Source organism: Mus caroli, unplaced genomic scaffold, assembly GCF_978045245.1.
Source record: "Mus caroli unplaced genomic scaffold, Mus_caroli_1 scaffold_3, whole genome shotgun sequence".
NCBI lineage: Eukaryota > Metazoa > Chordata > Mammalia > Rodentia > Muridae > Mus > Mus caroli.
In genome coordinates this window covers 56,473,398-56,488,662 of record NW_028227258.1, presented here as the reverse complement: position 1 = coordinate 56,488,662, position 15,265 = coordinate 56,473,398, and the positions used below count along the sequence as shown (strand labels likewise).

Genomic DNA, 15,265 nt, shown 5'->3' with positions numbered 1-15,265 from the left:
AGAAAAAACTGAAGAGAAAGATGTTCTACACATTGTTCACAGCCATCAGGGTCATTCTTATGATTCTCCCATATATACCATGGTCAATAATACAAGTTTGGGCTATATAAGCGAGTAATGTTTCTTGTCCCTAAAATATCAGAGGGCACATAGAGGTATTAGAGTCTCATGCCTGCTAGACCCAGTTCATTCTGTTCTCCAGCAATTAGAACCCTGTAATTTTATGGTATTTTTAGAACTACTAACCTTGATGCTTAAAAGAGAAAGGTTGTTTACAAGTGATTGAAGACAAATTCTTAAATTGTCTAAGTGAACATTGTGACTATCGATAAAATAGAAAGCAATACAAAATTCATATGCTATCAAAACCAAAGTATCTGACATTTGCTCTGTGAAGAGCAATGGGCCTTAAGCTCTATGTCTCCAATGATCAATGTCATTGTAAGCTATATTATTAATTATAACATTTAGATGCTATAAATATGATACAGAACTCAGAATAGAACTTTCATATTTAAAGGACTAAATTTCTAGGAGTAACAAAGCAGGACTTCTATATTATATATAACAAATATAAATGTTCTCTAGATTGTACTACTTCCCTGACACTCAACACTAAGGCAAAATATAAAACCAAAACGCACTGTGTTTGTTTTATAAATCACTCCACATCAAATTCTGGACTTTAAATGCTTTATAAATACAACCCTTGCATCTTCTAGAATTTGCATTATTTTATATTTTGCTAATGCCAGAGCCAACAAGAACACAATAGGCACCATGCCAACTTTCTATGGAGTAGTCTGAAGACTAGCGACTGTGGGAAGGCAGACATTGGACTATGGGGTTCTGAGATAAGGAAAATGCCTTACACTCTGTCTAATAAAGGCAGGCAGATTTAGTTCAAATAAGCATTTTCTCTGAATCTAGGAATCAAAATCAGAGACCTGTGCCTGCTAGACACATACAGATCTATCACTGAGCTACAATTCCAGCTCCAAATAAGCTTTGTTTACTTACAAAGAACAGAAGGAAATTAGTTGATATTAAGTTTAGAGCTAAAAACTCAAGTTTTAAATTTATGATGTTTGTTTGGTTGTTGTTTTTTGTTTGTTTGTTTTTCTGAGACAGGGTTTCTCTCCATAGCTTGGCTGTCCTGGAACTCACTCTATAGACCAGGCTGGCCTAGAACTCAAGAGATCTGTTAATGTATGGTTTTTAAGCTTGTGCCATACTACGTTAATTTAGGAGACAACGACAGACATAGGAACATGGTATTCATGTCAATAAAATTATTTATTAAAGGAAAAAACCCAGTAGAATTTTTTAAGGCATTTTTTATTAGATATTTTCTTCATTTACATTTCAAATGCTATCCCAAAAGCCCTTATACCCTCCCCTGTCCCTGCTCCCTAACCCACCCACTCCTGCTTCCTGGCCCTGGCATTCCCCTGTACTGGGGCATATGATCTTTGCAATACCAAGGCCCTCTCCTCCCATTGGTGGCTGACTAGGCCATCCTCTGCTACATATGCAACTAGAAACACAGCTCTGGGGGTACTGGTTAGTTTATATTGTTGTTCCTTCTATAGGGTTACAGACCCCTTTAGCTCCTTGGGTACTTTCTCTAGCTCCTTCATTAGGGGCCCCATGTTCCATCCAATAGATGACTGTGAGCATCCACTTCTGTGTTTGCTAGGCATTGACCTAGCCTCACAAGAGAGAGCTATATCAGGGTCCTGTCAGCAAAATCTTTCTGGCATATGCAATAGTATCTGGGTTTGGTGGGTGTATATGGGATGGATCCTGGGGTGGGGCAGTCTCTGGATGGTATTTCCTTCCATCTCAGCTCCAAACTTTGTCTCTGTAACTCCTTCCATGGGTATTTTGTTCCCCATTCTAAGAAGGAGTGAAGTATCCACACTTTGGTCTTCCTTCTTCTTGAGTTTCATGTTTATTGCAAACTGTATCTTGGATATTCTGAGTTTCTGGGCTAATATCCGCTTATCAGTGAGTACATATCATGTGAGTTCTTTTGTGATTGTGTTACCCCACTCAGGATGATATCCTCCAGATCCATCCATTTGCTGAAGAATTTCATAAATTCATTCTTTTTAATAGCTGAGTAGTACTCCATTGTGTAAACGTACCACATTTAATGTATCCATTCCTCTGTTGAGGGACATCTGGGTTCTTTCTAGCTTCTGGCTATTATAAATAAGGCTGCTATGAACATAGTGGAGCATGTGTCCTTCTTACCAGTTGGAACATCTTGTGGATATATATGCCTAGGAGAGGTATTGCGGGATCCTCCGGTAGTACTATGTCCAATTTTCTGAGGAACCCCCAGACTGATTTCCAGAGTGGTTGTACAAGCTTGCAATCCCACCAACAATGGAGGAGTGTTCCTCTTTTTCCACATCCTCGCCAGCATCTGCTGTCACCTGAATTTTTGATCTTAGCCATTCTGACTGGTGTGAAGTGGAATCTCAGGGTCATTTTGATTTGCATTTCCCTGATGATTAAGGATGTTGAACATTTTTTCAGGTGCTTCTCAGCCATTCGGTATTCCTCAGTTGAGAATTCTTTGTTTAGCTCTGTACCCCATTTTTAAATAGGGTTATTTGATTTTCTGGAGTCCACCTTCTTGAGTTCTTTATATATATTGGATATTAGTCCCCTATCTGATTTAGGATAGGTAAAGATCCTTTCCTAATCTGTTGGTGGCCTTTTGTCTTATTGACAGTGTCTTTTGCCTTATAGAAGCTTTGCAATTTTATGAGATCCCATTTGTCATTTCTCGATCTTACAGCACAAGCCATTGCTGTTCTGTTCAGGAATTTTTCCCCTGTGCCCATATCTCCGAGGCTTTTCCCCACTTATAGGCTTTCTACTCTATAAGTTTCACTGTCTCTGGTTTTATGTGGAGTTCCTTGATCCACTTAGACTTGACCTTAGTACAAGGAGATAGGAATGGATCAATTCGCATTCCTCTACATGATAACTTCCAGTTCTGCCAACACCATTTGTTGAAAATGCTGTCTTTTTTCCACTGGATGGTTTTAGCTCCCTTGTCAAAGATCAAGTGACCATAGGTGTGTGGGTTCATTTCTGGGTCTTCAGTTCTAGTCCATTGGTCTACTTGTCTGTCGCTGTACCAGTACCATGCAGTTTTTATCACAATTGTTTTGTAGTACAGCTTTAGGTCAGGCATGCTGATTCCACCAGAGGTTCTTTTATCATTGAGAAGAGTTTTTGCTATCTGAGGTTTTTTGTTATTCCAGATGAATTTGCAAATTGCCCTTTCTAACTCAGTGGAAAATTGAGTTGGACTTTTGATGGGGATTGCATTGAATCTGTAGATTGCTTTCAGCAAGATAGCCATTTTTACTGTATTGATCCTGCCAGTCCATGAGCATGGGAGATCTTTCCATCTTCTGAGATCTTCTTTGATTTCTTTCTTCAGAGACTTTGATTTTTTTCTCCAGAGACTTGAAGTTCTTATCATACAGATCTCTCACTTTCTTAGTTAGAGTCACACCAAGGTATTTTACATTATTTGTAACTATTGTGAAGGGTGTTGTTTCCCTAATTTCTTTCTCAGCCTGTTTATCCTTTGTGTAGAGAAAGGCCACCACTAAACTTAAGGGGGGGGGCAGGGAAACAAAACAAAAATTCCCAACGCAGTGGTCTGATGAGCCATGTCTCCCACAGGCCTAGTTTTCTGAACACTTGGTCCCTAGTGATGTCACGCTTCAGGAAAATGGAGCTTTACAATATGAAGTGCATGCTGGGAGTGGGTTCTGAGAATGTATAGCCATGCCCCACTTCCAGTTCAGTCTGTGCTTCTTACATGTAGGTGGAAATGTGATCTCTCAGTTTCTTGCACTGGTACCTGCTCCATGCCTTCATGCCTCCCTTGGGAACCATATGCCAAACCAATTCTTCCTTCTCAGTTGCCTTGATCATGGTGCCTTATCACAGTAATAAAAAGTAACTAACACAAACTATATTCCACCAAATCTCCATTCAAGAATATTAACTAGAGCAGTGGGCTGGATGTGATGGTCACACATTTAATTCCAGAAAGGGAGGCAGTGGCAGGATGCTCTCTGTGACTCTGAATCCAGCCTGGTCTACACAGGGAGTTCCAGGCTAGAGAGGCCACATGTGGCACTGTTTCAAAACCCCAAACCTCAAACCAAACCAAGCCAAACCAAACCAAACCAAACAACAAACAACTCCAGGACCATCACTATCCCACAGTGTGCACTTACAGACTGGTCAGGTCCATCTCCTCCTAGCACCCTGAAGCCAAACCCTGATTCTTGTTTCCGAAGAAAGACATCCAGATCTTTGGTGTTTGGTGCTAAGGAAAATAAGAATATGTAAATATAATTTATTTTAAAAGGATTAAAATAAAGCTCAATATTTGATAGAAAACTATTATAGAGCATTCAAAAACTATAATCTCAGAACACCTGATATGTGAAAATATACGTGAGAGCTTAGCTGAGATGCAAATGATTTAAGTTAACATTTGAGCAGGGTACTTTAAATACTAGGAAAAGAGAGCCCATAAAATGCCTTATTTCTACTCGTAAGCAAATAGATTTGTCTAAGAAAAACTATTTAATATGAGCTCTTTACTTAACCTAAATATGTAAAATGTTCATATTTTTAAAGAAAAAGAGAAACAGGTGTGTATCTCCTAATGGCCCTATTTTCTAGATGGGTAAACTAAGGGCCTGAATAACTCACCTGATGTCTTCCAATAACTGGCAGAACTAAGATTTAAACCCCAGCTTGACTCCCCAGATGCCAGGCCTGCCCCCCACAATCTTGTCCCTAAGGAGCTAGATGCATTGAGAATATTTATTCAGAAAAGTCAATTTTAGGTCTAAGATTTTGTCTCTAGGAAAATGTTAGCTTTATTCATAAGAAAGATGAATTTACTAAGAAGAAGAAAAAATAGATAAACTGCCAAGAAACTACATAAAAAGCAAGTGAAATATGGTGTAGGGCAATTTCCTGGTAATTCTTTAGAAGCAATCTCTTTGGATGAATACTTCCTACCAGAATCATGGAACATTAGGGTAGAGGTGGTTGGCTAAGTGGTGAAACATGTGCCCAACACAAATGAGGAGCACGGTTGTAGGTCCGTCTGCCAGCAGCAACAACAACACACCAAACCCCAGCAGATAAAGCACTGGAATTAGATGAGTCAGGCTCACAATGTGGCTTTGTGGGTCCCTTGCTATGACTATGGACAAGAAGTGGAAGGGGTGAAGGAGACTACCAGCCTCACAGAGTTGTTCTCCGACCTCTACACCTACATGTGCTTGTGGCATGCATGTACTCATACACGTTACACACATATACACACAGTAATAATAAACTAAATTTTAAAAAGGAAAGGAGGAGAATCCGTGAGTCAAACTCATTTTTACAGTGGGCCCACAGTCAGTGCACAGTTCACAGCAATAGTAAAATATATCAGAGAATGAATGGACAGCCTGAAGAAGGGCTCTACACATCATAGTTTAAATCATTCCTTTGCTAGGCTTGCAGCTGGTTTGCTCCTCTCCTCTCTGTTTTGTTTTGTTTTTTTTTTTTTAAACAAATTGGCTGGTTTGCATTTGTTATTTAAGGTTTATTTATTTTATGTATATGAGGACACTGTAGCTGTCTTCAGGCACCAGAAGAGGGCATCAGATCCCATTACAGATGGTTGTCAGCCACTCTGTGGTTGCTGGGATTTGAACTCAGGATCTCTGGAAGAGCAGTCGATGCTCTTAACCACTGAGCCACCTCTCCAGCCCTGGTCCTCTTCTTTCTGAACATGGTAGGCAGGTACCAAGATGAAGATGCAAAACTAGCTACCTACAATGAAGTCAGTTACATATACTATTTCCACTTGTGTATTCCTTTTACAATGCAGTACATTTTTCCTAGTAATTTATTTCTTTTACTCACTTTACATCCCAATCACAACTCCCACTCCCTTCTCTATTTCTTAAAAACAAGTAAATTTTTAAAAAATCAAGCCTAAATAAATCTAAAGCTTTACTTCAGAAAAGATTTATCAGTAACTAAATTAGTGTAAAGGGATACTTTTTTTTTTTTTGGTTTTTCAAGACAGGGTTTCTCTTTATAGCCCTGGCTGTCCTGGAACTCTCTCTGTAAAAGGGATACTTCTTAATTGTATACTTTTTCTTCTCCTAGTTGCCTCCTTTAAGAAGTCTGCTGTGGTTTCCTCTTACTTACCAGACTGATCCTCCTCCATCCTCCAGCCAGAAACATCTTTCTAACACATACGACTAGCACTCTCTCCCGACAGCTAAGTGCATTCTGTGCTTCTCTTTCATTCACCCTTCAGCTTCCTTTTCTCCTGTCCATGATCTGTTGTACTCTTCCTCTGGCTTTCCTGCCAATTGTAGCCATACTGCAGATCACAGGCCAAGGAAGCCAGTGTACAGTACTCCTCCCTTTGTCTTCTTCATAACATCTCATCCTTGAAGGCTATGTGTGCTTCCTGTATAAGGCACTGCCTGGTGCTACGTACCTTCCATGCTGATAAACTTGCTGTTGCTTACTCTGCATCCCACTGTACCCAGTGTATCTTTCTACTCTGTCCCTGCTAGGCTCTATGCACCTGTTCTGAACCCCATCCTCATGGCTGAGCCAAGCACACGTCCGCTGTGCCACTCTGCTTGTGCCATATACGCTTATTCCATCACAAGTTTGTTTGCTCAGTTTGGAATTAATAAAATTTCTACATGCATTATGTAGCAGATGTGCAGCTTGGTCTTCACATGGGTCCTGAACAACTGGACTGGATTTATCCCAAAAGCTGTTACCAGTCAGTGGGATATGTTCTTCTAGCTGAGCTGCCTTGTCTGGCCTCACTGGGAGAGGATGTGTCTAGCCCCACAGAGACTTGATGTGCCAGGGTGGAGGGATACCTAGGGGGCCCCTTACCTGCTTAGAAGAGAAGGGATGGGGGATGAGAGGAAGGATTGTGAGAGAGGGTGAGAGGGAGGAGGGGTGAGAGATGGATGTAAAGTGAATAAAAAAAATTGTAGGTGCAGATAATTATTTTTCTCTATATTGCAATGGACCTAACATTGTATCTAGCGGACAGCTTGTACTTAATTTATGGTTTTGAAGAAAAGGAATGAATATTGAACATATTCAGTAAAGGCTCAGGATCACACTAACATGGGATTGAAGGAATAATATCTCAATATGCTTGTAGAGGGTGAGACAAGGGTTCCAATGTTAAAATAATGCAAATTGATCTTGTTACACACTCCCCTGAAATAGTTCACAACTACTTACGTTTATCTTCATATAAAGTCTTAGATTTCAGGTAGACTTCAGAAGGATCCAATTTCGGGGATCCTGATCTGATTATGCTGGGTGGAAAAGGCATCGGCTGGGGAATAGGCTCATTTATAGTCTCCAAACTTCCTGAATTTTCTTTTGTATCTGTTTTCTGAAATAGAAATAAAAGGGTCTTACTTAGTATTTTAACAATAAGATGGTTGGTTATTTTACAGAACCATGGTGTAAACTGTGGGTGTTAACTAAGCAGAGTTGTATAGATGGCAAAGTTACAGAAGACTGGTTGTATGCCCACAGACTCACTTACACAGCTATCTCTATGTGGTTAAAACATAGTTACTTACATTATTTAAAGAGTCTATAATGATTCAACTGGAGGGCTCTGGTTTTATGTTTAAGCGGTCTTACCCTTTCCTTCACCACCAAGACACAAAAAGATTTGGAGATGAAGATAATTAAATAGAAGGTAGCCACCTCCCACTCACTAACTTTAATTCCCAGTGATGATGTTTAAGATAATATTCTTTTGAAGAAACTGGGTTGGGAGTGTTATACCTCCTGATATATGACTAAACCTTTACTGGCCAATGCAAAACAATCTTGGAAAACACCCATTTTGGCCAGTCAGAAAAGGAAAAGCAAAATACAAATACAGCTTTCCCAAAACAGTCAGGCAGTTATTTCTTTATTCTCTTTATCATCATCATCATTGCTCTCATCATGATTTGTGGTGTGTGAGTGTGGGTGTGCAGAGCAAGGTCAGAGGACTCCTTTCAGGAAGTCAGTTCTCTCCTTCCCCTGTAGGATTTTTCATCCAACTCAGGTTGTCAGGGTGGCAGAGCAAGAACCTTTAATCACTGAGCTATCTCACTGGCTCCAAAGTGAGTTCTTTAATAACAAATTCAAATAAAAATTTCAAAACTAGCCTAAAATGAGAGTTTGAGATCAACTCTGCCCTCCTGATTCTTTGTTGCGAGAAGAGTCACAGGCATATATAATAATGAGCACCGACAAGAATGCAGGGGCATCAGCTTATACAGGAGTACTGAAAGGTGAATCATTCCCAAGTGTTGTGCCGTAAAGAACCCCTCACTGACCCAGACTCAGTGAGATAGCAGCAAGGTGACAGAGCCACCTCCCCTTCCCCCACATGTTCTAGGATTCTGTCAGCATCCCTAAAGGTCACTAGAGCCTTCCATCATTGTCTTCAGTGTCACCATAGCTGCAAGGGAACTTACCATGAAACACAGAACTAAAATGGTTGCTAGAGGAAGGCGAGGAATGCAGAAAATACAGTGCAATCTTAACTGACTGGACAGAAAGAACTTCTATTCATGCTGAACTAAATGGTACAGAGAGCCCATAAAAAAGCAAACCCTAAATGATAACTGCCCTCCAAGTCCCACCCTGCATGCCCTGATCCATTCAACAGAAACTTTTGCAGACTTAGTGTGTTGGAGGGAATTAACGTATTTAATACTATGTCATCTTTCCTTTAAAAACCTAAGACTTTTCATAGAAACCATCTTTCTATTCCCAGTAGGACAAAGCATTAACTAAGCTGAGGTTTTAAGTATAACTGTCATTATATCCATGTGTGTATCCACAAATGTATGTTAAGCCTGGTAGAGTTTCTTCTACAATGATTGTGCTATTTGGACACAACCATTTTAATGTCTATTTTCTCTATCTGGATCTGTAAGTAGGTTTTTCAGTTATTCAAAGGAATAACAAAGAAGACACAGTTTTAGATCCATTAGTCTTATCACTTGATACAAGAAGATTTAGCTCAGAAGACAACAATTATTTTGGAAAGTTTTGCTTAGTTTTAAATTTAGGATCATCTAAGTCTGGGGATTTACAACCTCCATGAAATTATGATCAACTAGTGTGTGGTTTCCTTGGACACCAGCAAGGAGATGTGTTAATGGCTTGGCATCTGTCTTGATAATCAGCTACTTCTTCCCTGGCTCCTCTGTAACAAACTAAAAGGATGATTACACTGGTTCTTCCACTGCCCACTTTATGACTTTGGAGAATAGGTAGGACCACTGGTAGCCTGGGCTTCTAAGTGCTCTTCCAGTAGCCAGCCATCACCAGGCCAGCACAGCCTGCAAAGGGAGTTTCCTATCAATACCTGGCGTTTCTGATCTAAGTCTAGGGCAATATACCTTTCTGACTTCTCCCAGCCATTTTCATAGCAAGGAGCTGCTCTCCAGAAGAAAGGAGGCAGTTCTTTCAGGGTGTGAGAAAAACACTGGAGGACCACCATATTACTCACCGTTTTGGCAGTTTTGGTTGGTGAACAAGGACCTAAGATTAAAACAAAACCAAAATTTAAAAACAGAAAATGTTCCTAGACCAAACATTATTAATATCTATGATGAAAGTTCAATTCTATCTAGTATCAACAATGTGTCAGGCATTAAACAACTATTATCTCCAGAGGCATAAATGTGAAAACCATTTAATAATAGTTGAGGTTCCTTAAATCACAGAAACAGTACGCAGAGAGACAGAACACTGACATCAACCATCCAATATCAAACCATGGCCTCTGTATTATATTTGTTAGAAAACTCTCAAGCACTTACAAAGATATTTCCTTTAAATATCTGTTTGTTCATTTATTTTGAGTGTGTGTGTATGTGTATGTGAGTGTGTGTGACTGTGTATGTATATGTGTATATGTATGTGTATGTGTGCATGTGTATATGTGAGTGTGTATGTGTATATGTGAGTATGTGTGTATATGTGAGTATGTGTGTGTGTACACCTCAGCTTGCCATCTGCTTTAGCTACTTCTTCTGGTTCTTCTGAAACAAACTAAAAGGAAGTTTAAAAAGGGTTTTCAATTACCCACTTTATGACATGAAGACAGGACTGTTAGTAATGTGCACACATGGAGGCCAGAAGAGGTTACTGAATGTCTTCCTCTACCACACTCTGCCTGTTCCCTTGAGGCAGAGGCAGGGTGTCTACCTGAACCCAAGGCTCATATTTTCTCAGGTAGGCTGAAAGTCAGTAAGCCCCCATGATCCTTCCTTCTCCACCCTGTTCTGAGCTAGGGTTACAGGTATGCATGGGTTGCCTGGCTTGCCCATATCTGAACCCTACTGAATCATTTGTCAGCTCCATAACAAAGATGCTTTTTAACCTGGCTCTCAGAATACTGTACTATATATCACTTGGAAAAAACACCAAAAGGGGTCAAAGAAATGAGAATAATGAAAACATCTCCTAAGATGTAAAGTCATTTTGTACCTCAAATATAAAAACTAAGAATCAGGGTGATAAAGAAGAAAGCCTAAAACACTAGTCACTCGATGGCATGGACTTAAGAAAGTCTATTGAAATACAACTTTGTAGTTAGTCCTTAGAATTAGATTCATAATGTCTAGGAAAAATTCATGTCAGTTGATAATCTTGAAAAATGAAAAACTTCACATTTTTTCACATAAGCATTGTGAGGTTTAATTAACACATACAGGCAGATCATAGAACTTAAAATACTGGTCAGGTTAACACCTCCCAGATGTTTTACTCATACATGAATATGTTAGCATTCCAAACCTCTAGTGTAGTACAGGCTAAAAAGTCAATTTCTATTATTGTTATCAACAGAGAGAATGAAATTAAGAGGATGTATTTATTTGAAATAACATAGTATCATGATTTTCTCTAATCATTAAAATTATAAATCAAATTTTAAAAAGTCTATCATGGGGAAGAAATTATATTCATAATGGACATGAATGAAACCACCAATAGCCAACACACAGAGCTAAAAAATACACTGCTGCTGAAACATGCAGACAGAGCCCCAAGGACAATGCACGCTAACTGCCAGGGAAATCTGCCCGGCCTGTAGGGAGGGTGATGCTTGGTGTGAGAGTCATCCTCGCGTGTTACTCACCTCCTCTTAAGATAAGTAATGGAACATCTGCACCTACTGGGAACTGCTTTAGGACTTCTACGACTTGGAGATGTGTTAAATTCTGCACATTCTGATGGTAAATTTCTTTGATGATATCCCCTTTTTGAAGGCCTTGACACCACTGGCTATCCAATATCATTTTCACCTTCTGTCCAGTTGGGCTGTCAGCAATTGCAAACCCAAAGCCTTTGGGGCCCTTAATCAGAGGGATAGTCACTAGTTCAGGCTGTGAGCTGCCTGATGATGCCAGAGATGCCCTCTGCTCACTTGACTCAGATGGACCATTGAGACGATCACTGGCCAAGATTTGTCCTGATTTTCCATTCTGATCCAAAACCATTGCTCCCAGTTTAAAATCCTGAGTATTCATGCATGTCTCTCCCTTTGTTAAAGATTGTCCATTGATGACAGGGGTAGCAGCAACAATGTCCACAACAGGATCTTCACTGTCATCAGGAAGTGGATAACCACGGCATAAAGTAAGGTTGACATACTGGTTGACAGGTACCAGTTGAAACATCTGGACAACATCTGCATGGGTGTGACCAAGGACACAGTTGCCATTGATGTCTACAATAACATCACCTGATAAAATATAATCATGTTAAAATATTAAAACCACCAAACAAGTTAATCTTTCTGTTGGGGGAAAGGGAAAAAACAAGATCTGAAACTACATTTGAATTCTGAAACTCTAATTGTTCGTAACTGTTGAAAAGAGATTTACAGTATATGCATTTGCTATGTTATGACTGTGCTCTAAAATACACACACACACACACACACACACACACACAAATATCTGCATCTTTTAAGATTTATTTTTAGGGGCTGGAGAGATGGCTCAGCAGTTAAGAGTACTGCTACTGTCTGGACTCTAGAAGTCCTGAGTTCAATTCCCGGTACCCACATGGTGACTCATGAACAACTATAAAATGAGCTGATGCCCTCTTCTGGCACCAAACCGTGACACTATTGCTGATGCCAAGATGTGCTTGCAGACAGAATCCTGTCTACCTAGAGGTTCTACCAGCACCTGACCAATATAGATGCAGCCAACCATGGACTGAACCTGGAAACCCCAATGGAAGAGCTAGGGGAAGGAATGAAGGAGCTGAAGGGGATTACAACTCCATAGGAAGAAGAACAGTATCAACTAACCAGAACCCCCAGAGCTCCCAGAGACTAAACCACCAACCAAGCACACATGGAGGGGCCCATGGCTCCAGATACATATGTAGCGGAGGATGGCCTTATCTGACATCACTGGGAGGGGAGGCCCTTGGTCCTGTGGAGACTTGATGCCCCAACGAAGGCAGATGATAGAGGGGTGAGGTGGGAGTGGGCAAAGGAGCACTCTCAGAGAGGCAAAGGGGAGGGGGAAGAAGGGGGATAGAATGAGGGGTTTGTGGAGGGGTGACCGGGAAGGGGGATATCATTTGAAATGTAAATGAATGGAATGATTAATAAAAAATAAGACACAGTATACTCATATACATAAAATGAATACGGGCTGGTGAGATGGCTCAGTGGGTAAGAGCACCCGATAGCTCTTAGCTCTTCCAAAGGTCCGGAGTTCAAATCCCAGCAACCACATGGTGGCTCACAACCATCCGTAATGATCTGACGCCCTCTTCTGGTGTGTACTTACATATAATAAATAAATAAATAAATCTTTAAAAAAAAATAAAATTAATACATTTAAAGACAGATTTGTTTTAATATTCTCATTTATTTGTTCTGAGTGTGTGTCTGTGTCAATGTATATGTCACGTGTGTGCAGTACAGACAGAGGACAGGACAGGGTGTTGGGTTCCCTAAAGCTGGAGTTACAGACAGTTCTCAGCTGAAAGGCCAGCAAGCGCTTTTAACCACTGAGACATCCCCTAAATGTCAAATTATTAATTATCTTAATATCAAGTGTTATAATCTCAAAATTCAAGTCTATAATTTAAAAACCCTCCAAGTTTTATTATAATTGTTAATGTACTTTCTGAGTCATTACTAAGTGGCTATTCAAAACTCAGGAAAGTATGGGTATTTAGCATACACAAGAAAATTACTGGCTACTAGTACAAACATGTTATCCTTAAATGACTCTTAAATTCATTCTAATTTTTTTTTTTTCGTTTTTTCGAGGCAGGGTTTCTCTGTATAGCCCTGGATGTCCTGGAACTCACTTTGTAGACCAGGCTGGCCTCGAACTCAGAAATCCGCCTGCCTCTGCCTCCCGAGTGCTGGGATTAAAGGCGTGCGCCACCACGCCCGGCTCATTCTGATTTTTAAGAAATAGGGAGATTAGAATGACATTAGATCATCACCTATTTTACTTTAGGATTGTTTCTGTAGATTTTGCTTTTGGTTTTTTGTTTGTTATTGTTAGTTTGATTTCAAATAGCGAAAGCAGCAGCAACAACAAAATCAAGGTAAGCAATGACTATATATTTGACATACTGGAAGGTAAGATCAATTAATTCTTATAAGATTTAATTTTCTCTTCCTCCTTTATATTATGCTCATTTTATAGAATAATTTCACGGAATTTTAACAGTTGGCAATTTTTTAAAGCAGCACCTTGACTTTTGAAATCAGTTCTCCAACAACAAAATAAAATAAAACTTCATTATCTCATCTATTTGCTTTTATTTCATATAGTTATTTAAAAGCTTACTGACAAATAAAAGTGCTTTAATTTGTTCTTGTTTCACTGAGGCTTCCAAAAATTAGGACACATGGTGTTGAAAAAAATGTTACAAAGTTGGGGCTGGAGAGATGGCTCAGCTCTTTTTTTTTTTTTTTTAAATTAGGTATTTTCTTCATTTACATTTCCAATGCTATCCCAAAAGTCCCCCATACCCTCCCCCCCACTCCCACTTTTTGGCCCTGGCATTCCCCTGTACTGAGGCATATAAAGTTTTTGCAAGACCAATGGGCCTCTCTTTCCAATGATGGCTGACTAGGCCATCTTCTGATACATATGCAGCTAGAGACACAAGCTCTGGGAGGTACTGGTTAGTTCATATTGTTGTTCCACCTATAGGGTTGCAGACCCCTTTAGCTCCTTGGGTACTTTCTCTAGCTCCTCCATTGGGGACCCTGTGATCCATCCAATAGCTGACTGTGAGCATCTACTTCTGTGTTTGCTAGGCCCCAGCATCAGCTCTTAAGAGTCCTGGCTGCTCTCCCAAAGGACCCAGGTTGAATTTCCAGCACACACATGGCAGCTCACAGCCATCTCTAACTCCATTCTCAAGGGATCTATTGGCCTTATCTGGTTTCTTTAGATCTCAAGTACATACATAGAACACATACATATATGCAGGAAAATATCAATATACCTACAAAAACTCTTTTAAAATACTCTATGTCAAACAATCACATAATCTTCTGAGATGATTATCAAATATTGTTTCTTATAACTGCAGTATTATCTAAAAATTATACAAAACCAAATGTTAATAAGAAATGTTTTCTCTAACAGTTTCATATTATAAAAACAGCCTACCTTCAAACTAGCAATGTATTTAATTAGAGCATAAACTATTTTAATACAGGAATGTGAAGTTTCAATGATATAGTTTATTCTCACACCCCCCTCCTTGCTCTAATTTTGTTAGTGTATCACTACTCTTTTAGTCATTCTGACAACCTTTTTACCTGGTGCAATTTTCCCATCCTGAGCGGCAGGACCATCTTTGAGCACATTTTTTACTTGTAGAAATTCATCAGGCCTATCTCCACCAATAATGGTAAAGCCAAAGCCCATGGTGCTTTTTTTCAGCGATGCTCGAACAAGTATACCTTTAAGTTGGGATGGGTCCCGAGTAAAGTGTGCTCTTTCCACATCTGGTCAAAATAAGAATCAGATTTACAAAAATTATACTGAATAAACTGTATACAGTCAATCTTTAATGTTTGTATAACCTAAGTAAAAATAACAATTAAAAAAAAACCCTAAAGGAAAGGAAATCTCAGAAACTC

At 39.6% G+C, this 15,265-nt stretch overlaps 1 protein-coding gene across 2 annotated transcripts in view; it reads right to left on the bottom strand.

Annotated features, from left to right (window-relative positions):
• Nucleotides 1-15,265, bottom strand: part of Magi3 (membrane associated guanylate kinase, WW and PDZ domain containing 3) — a 188,537-nt gene that overhangs the window by 24,433 nt on the left and 148,839 nt on the right. For both annotated transcript variants that reach the window (XM_085835602.1, XM_085835603.1), the window contains exons 9-13: nucleotides 14,942-15,130; nucleotides 11,264-11,869; nucleotides 9,629-9,660; nucleotides 7,342-7,498; nucleotides 4,278-4,369 (exon numbers count right to left, since the gene is read on the bottom strand). In XM_085835602.1, the coding sequence (XP_085691728.1) occupies nucleotides 4,278-4,369; nucleotides 7,342-7,498; nucleotides 9,629-9,660; nucleotides 11,264-11,869; nucleotides 14,942-15,130 (1,076 nt within the window). The remainder of the gene's footprint in view (nucleotides 1-4,277; nucleotides 4,370-7,341; nucleotides 7,499-9,628; nucleotides 9,661-11,263; nucleotides 11,870-14,941; nucleotides 15,131-15,265) is intronic.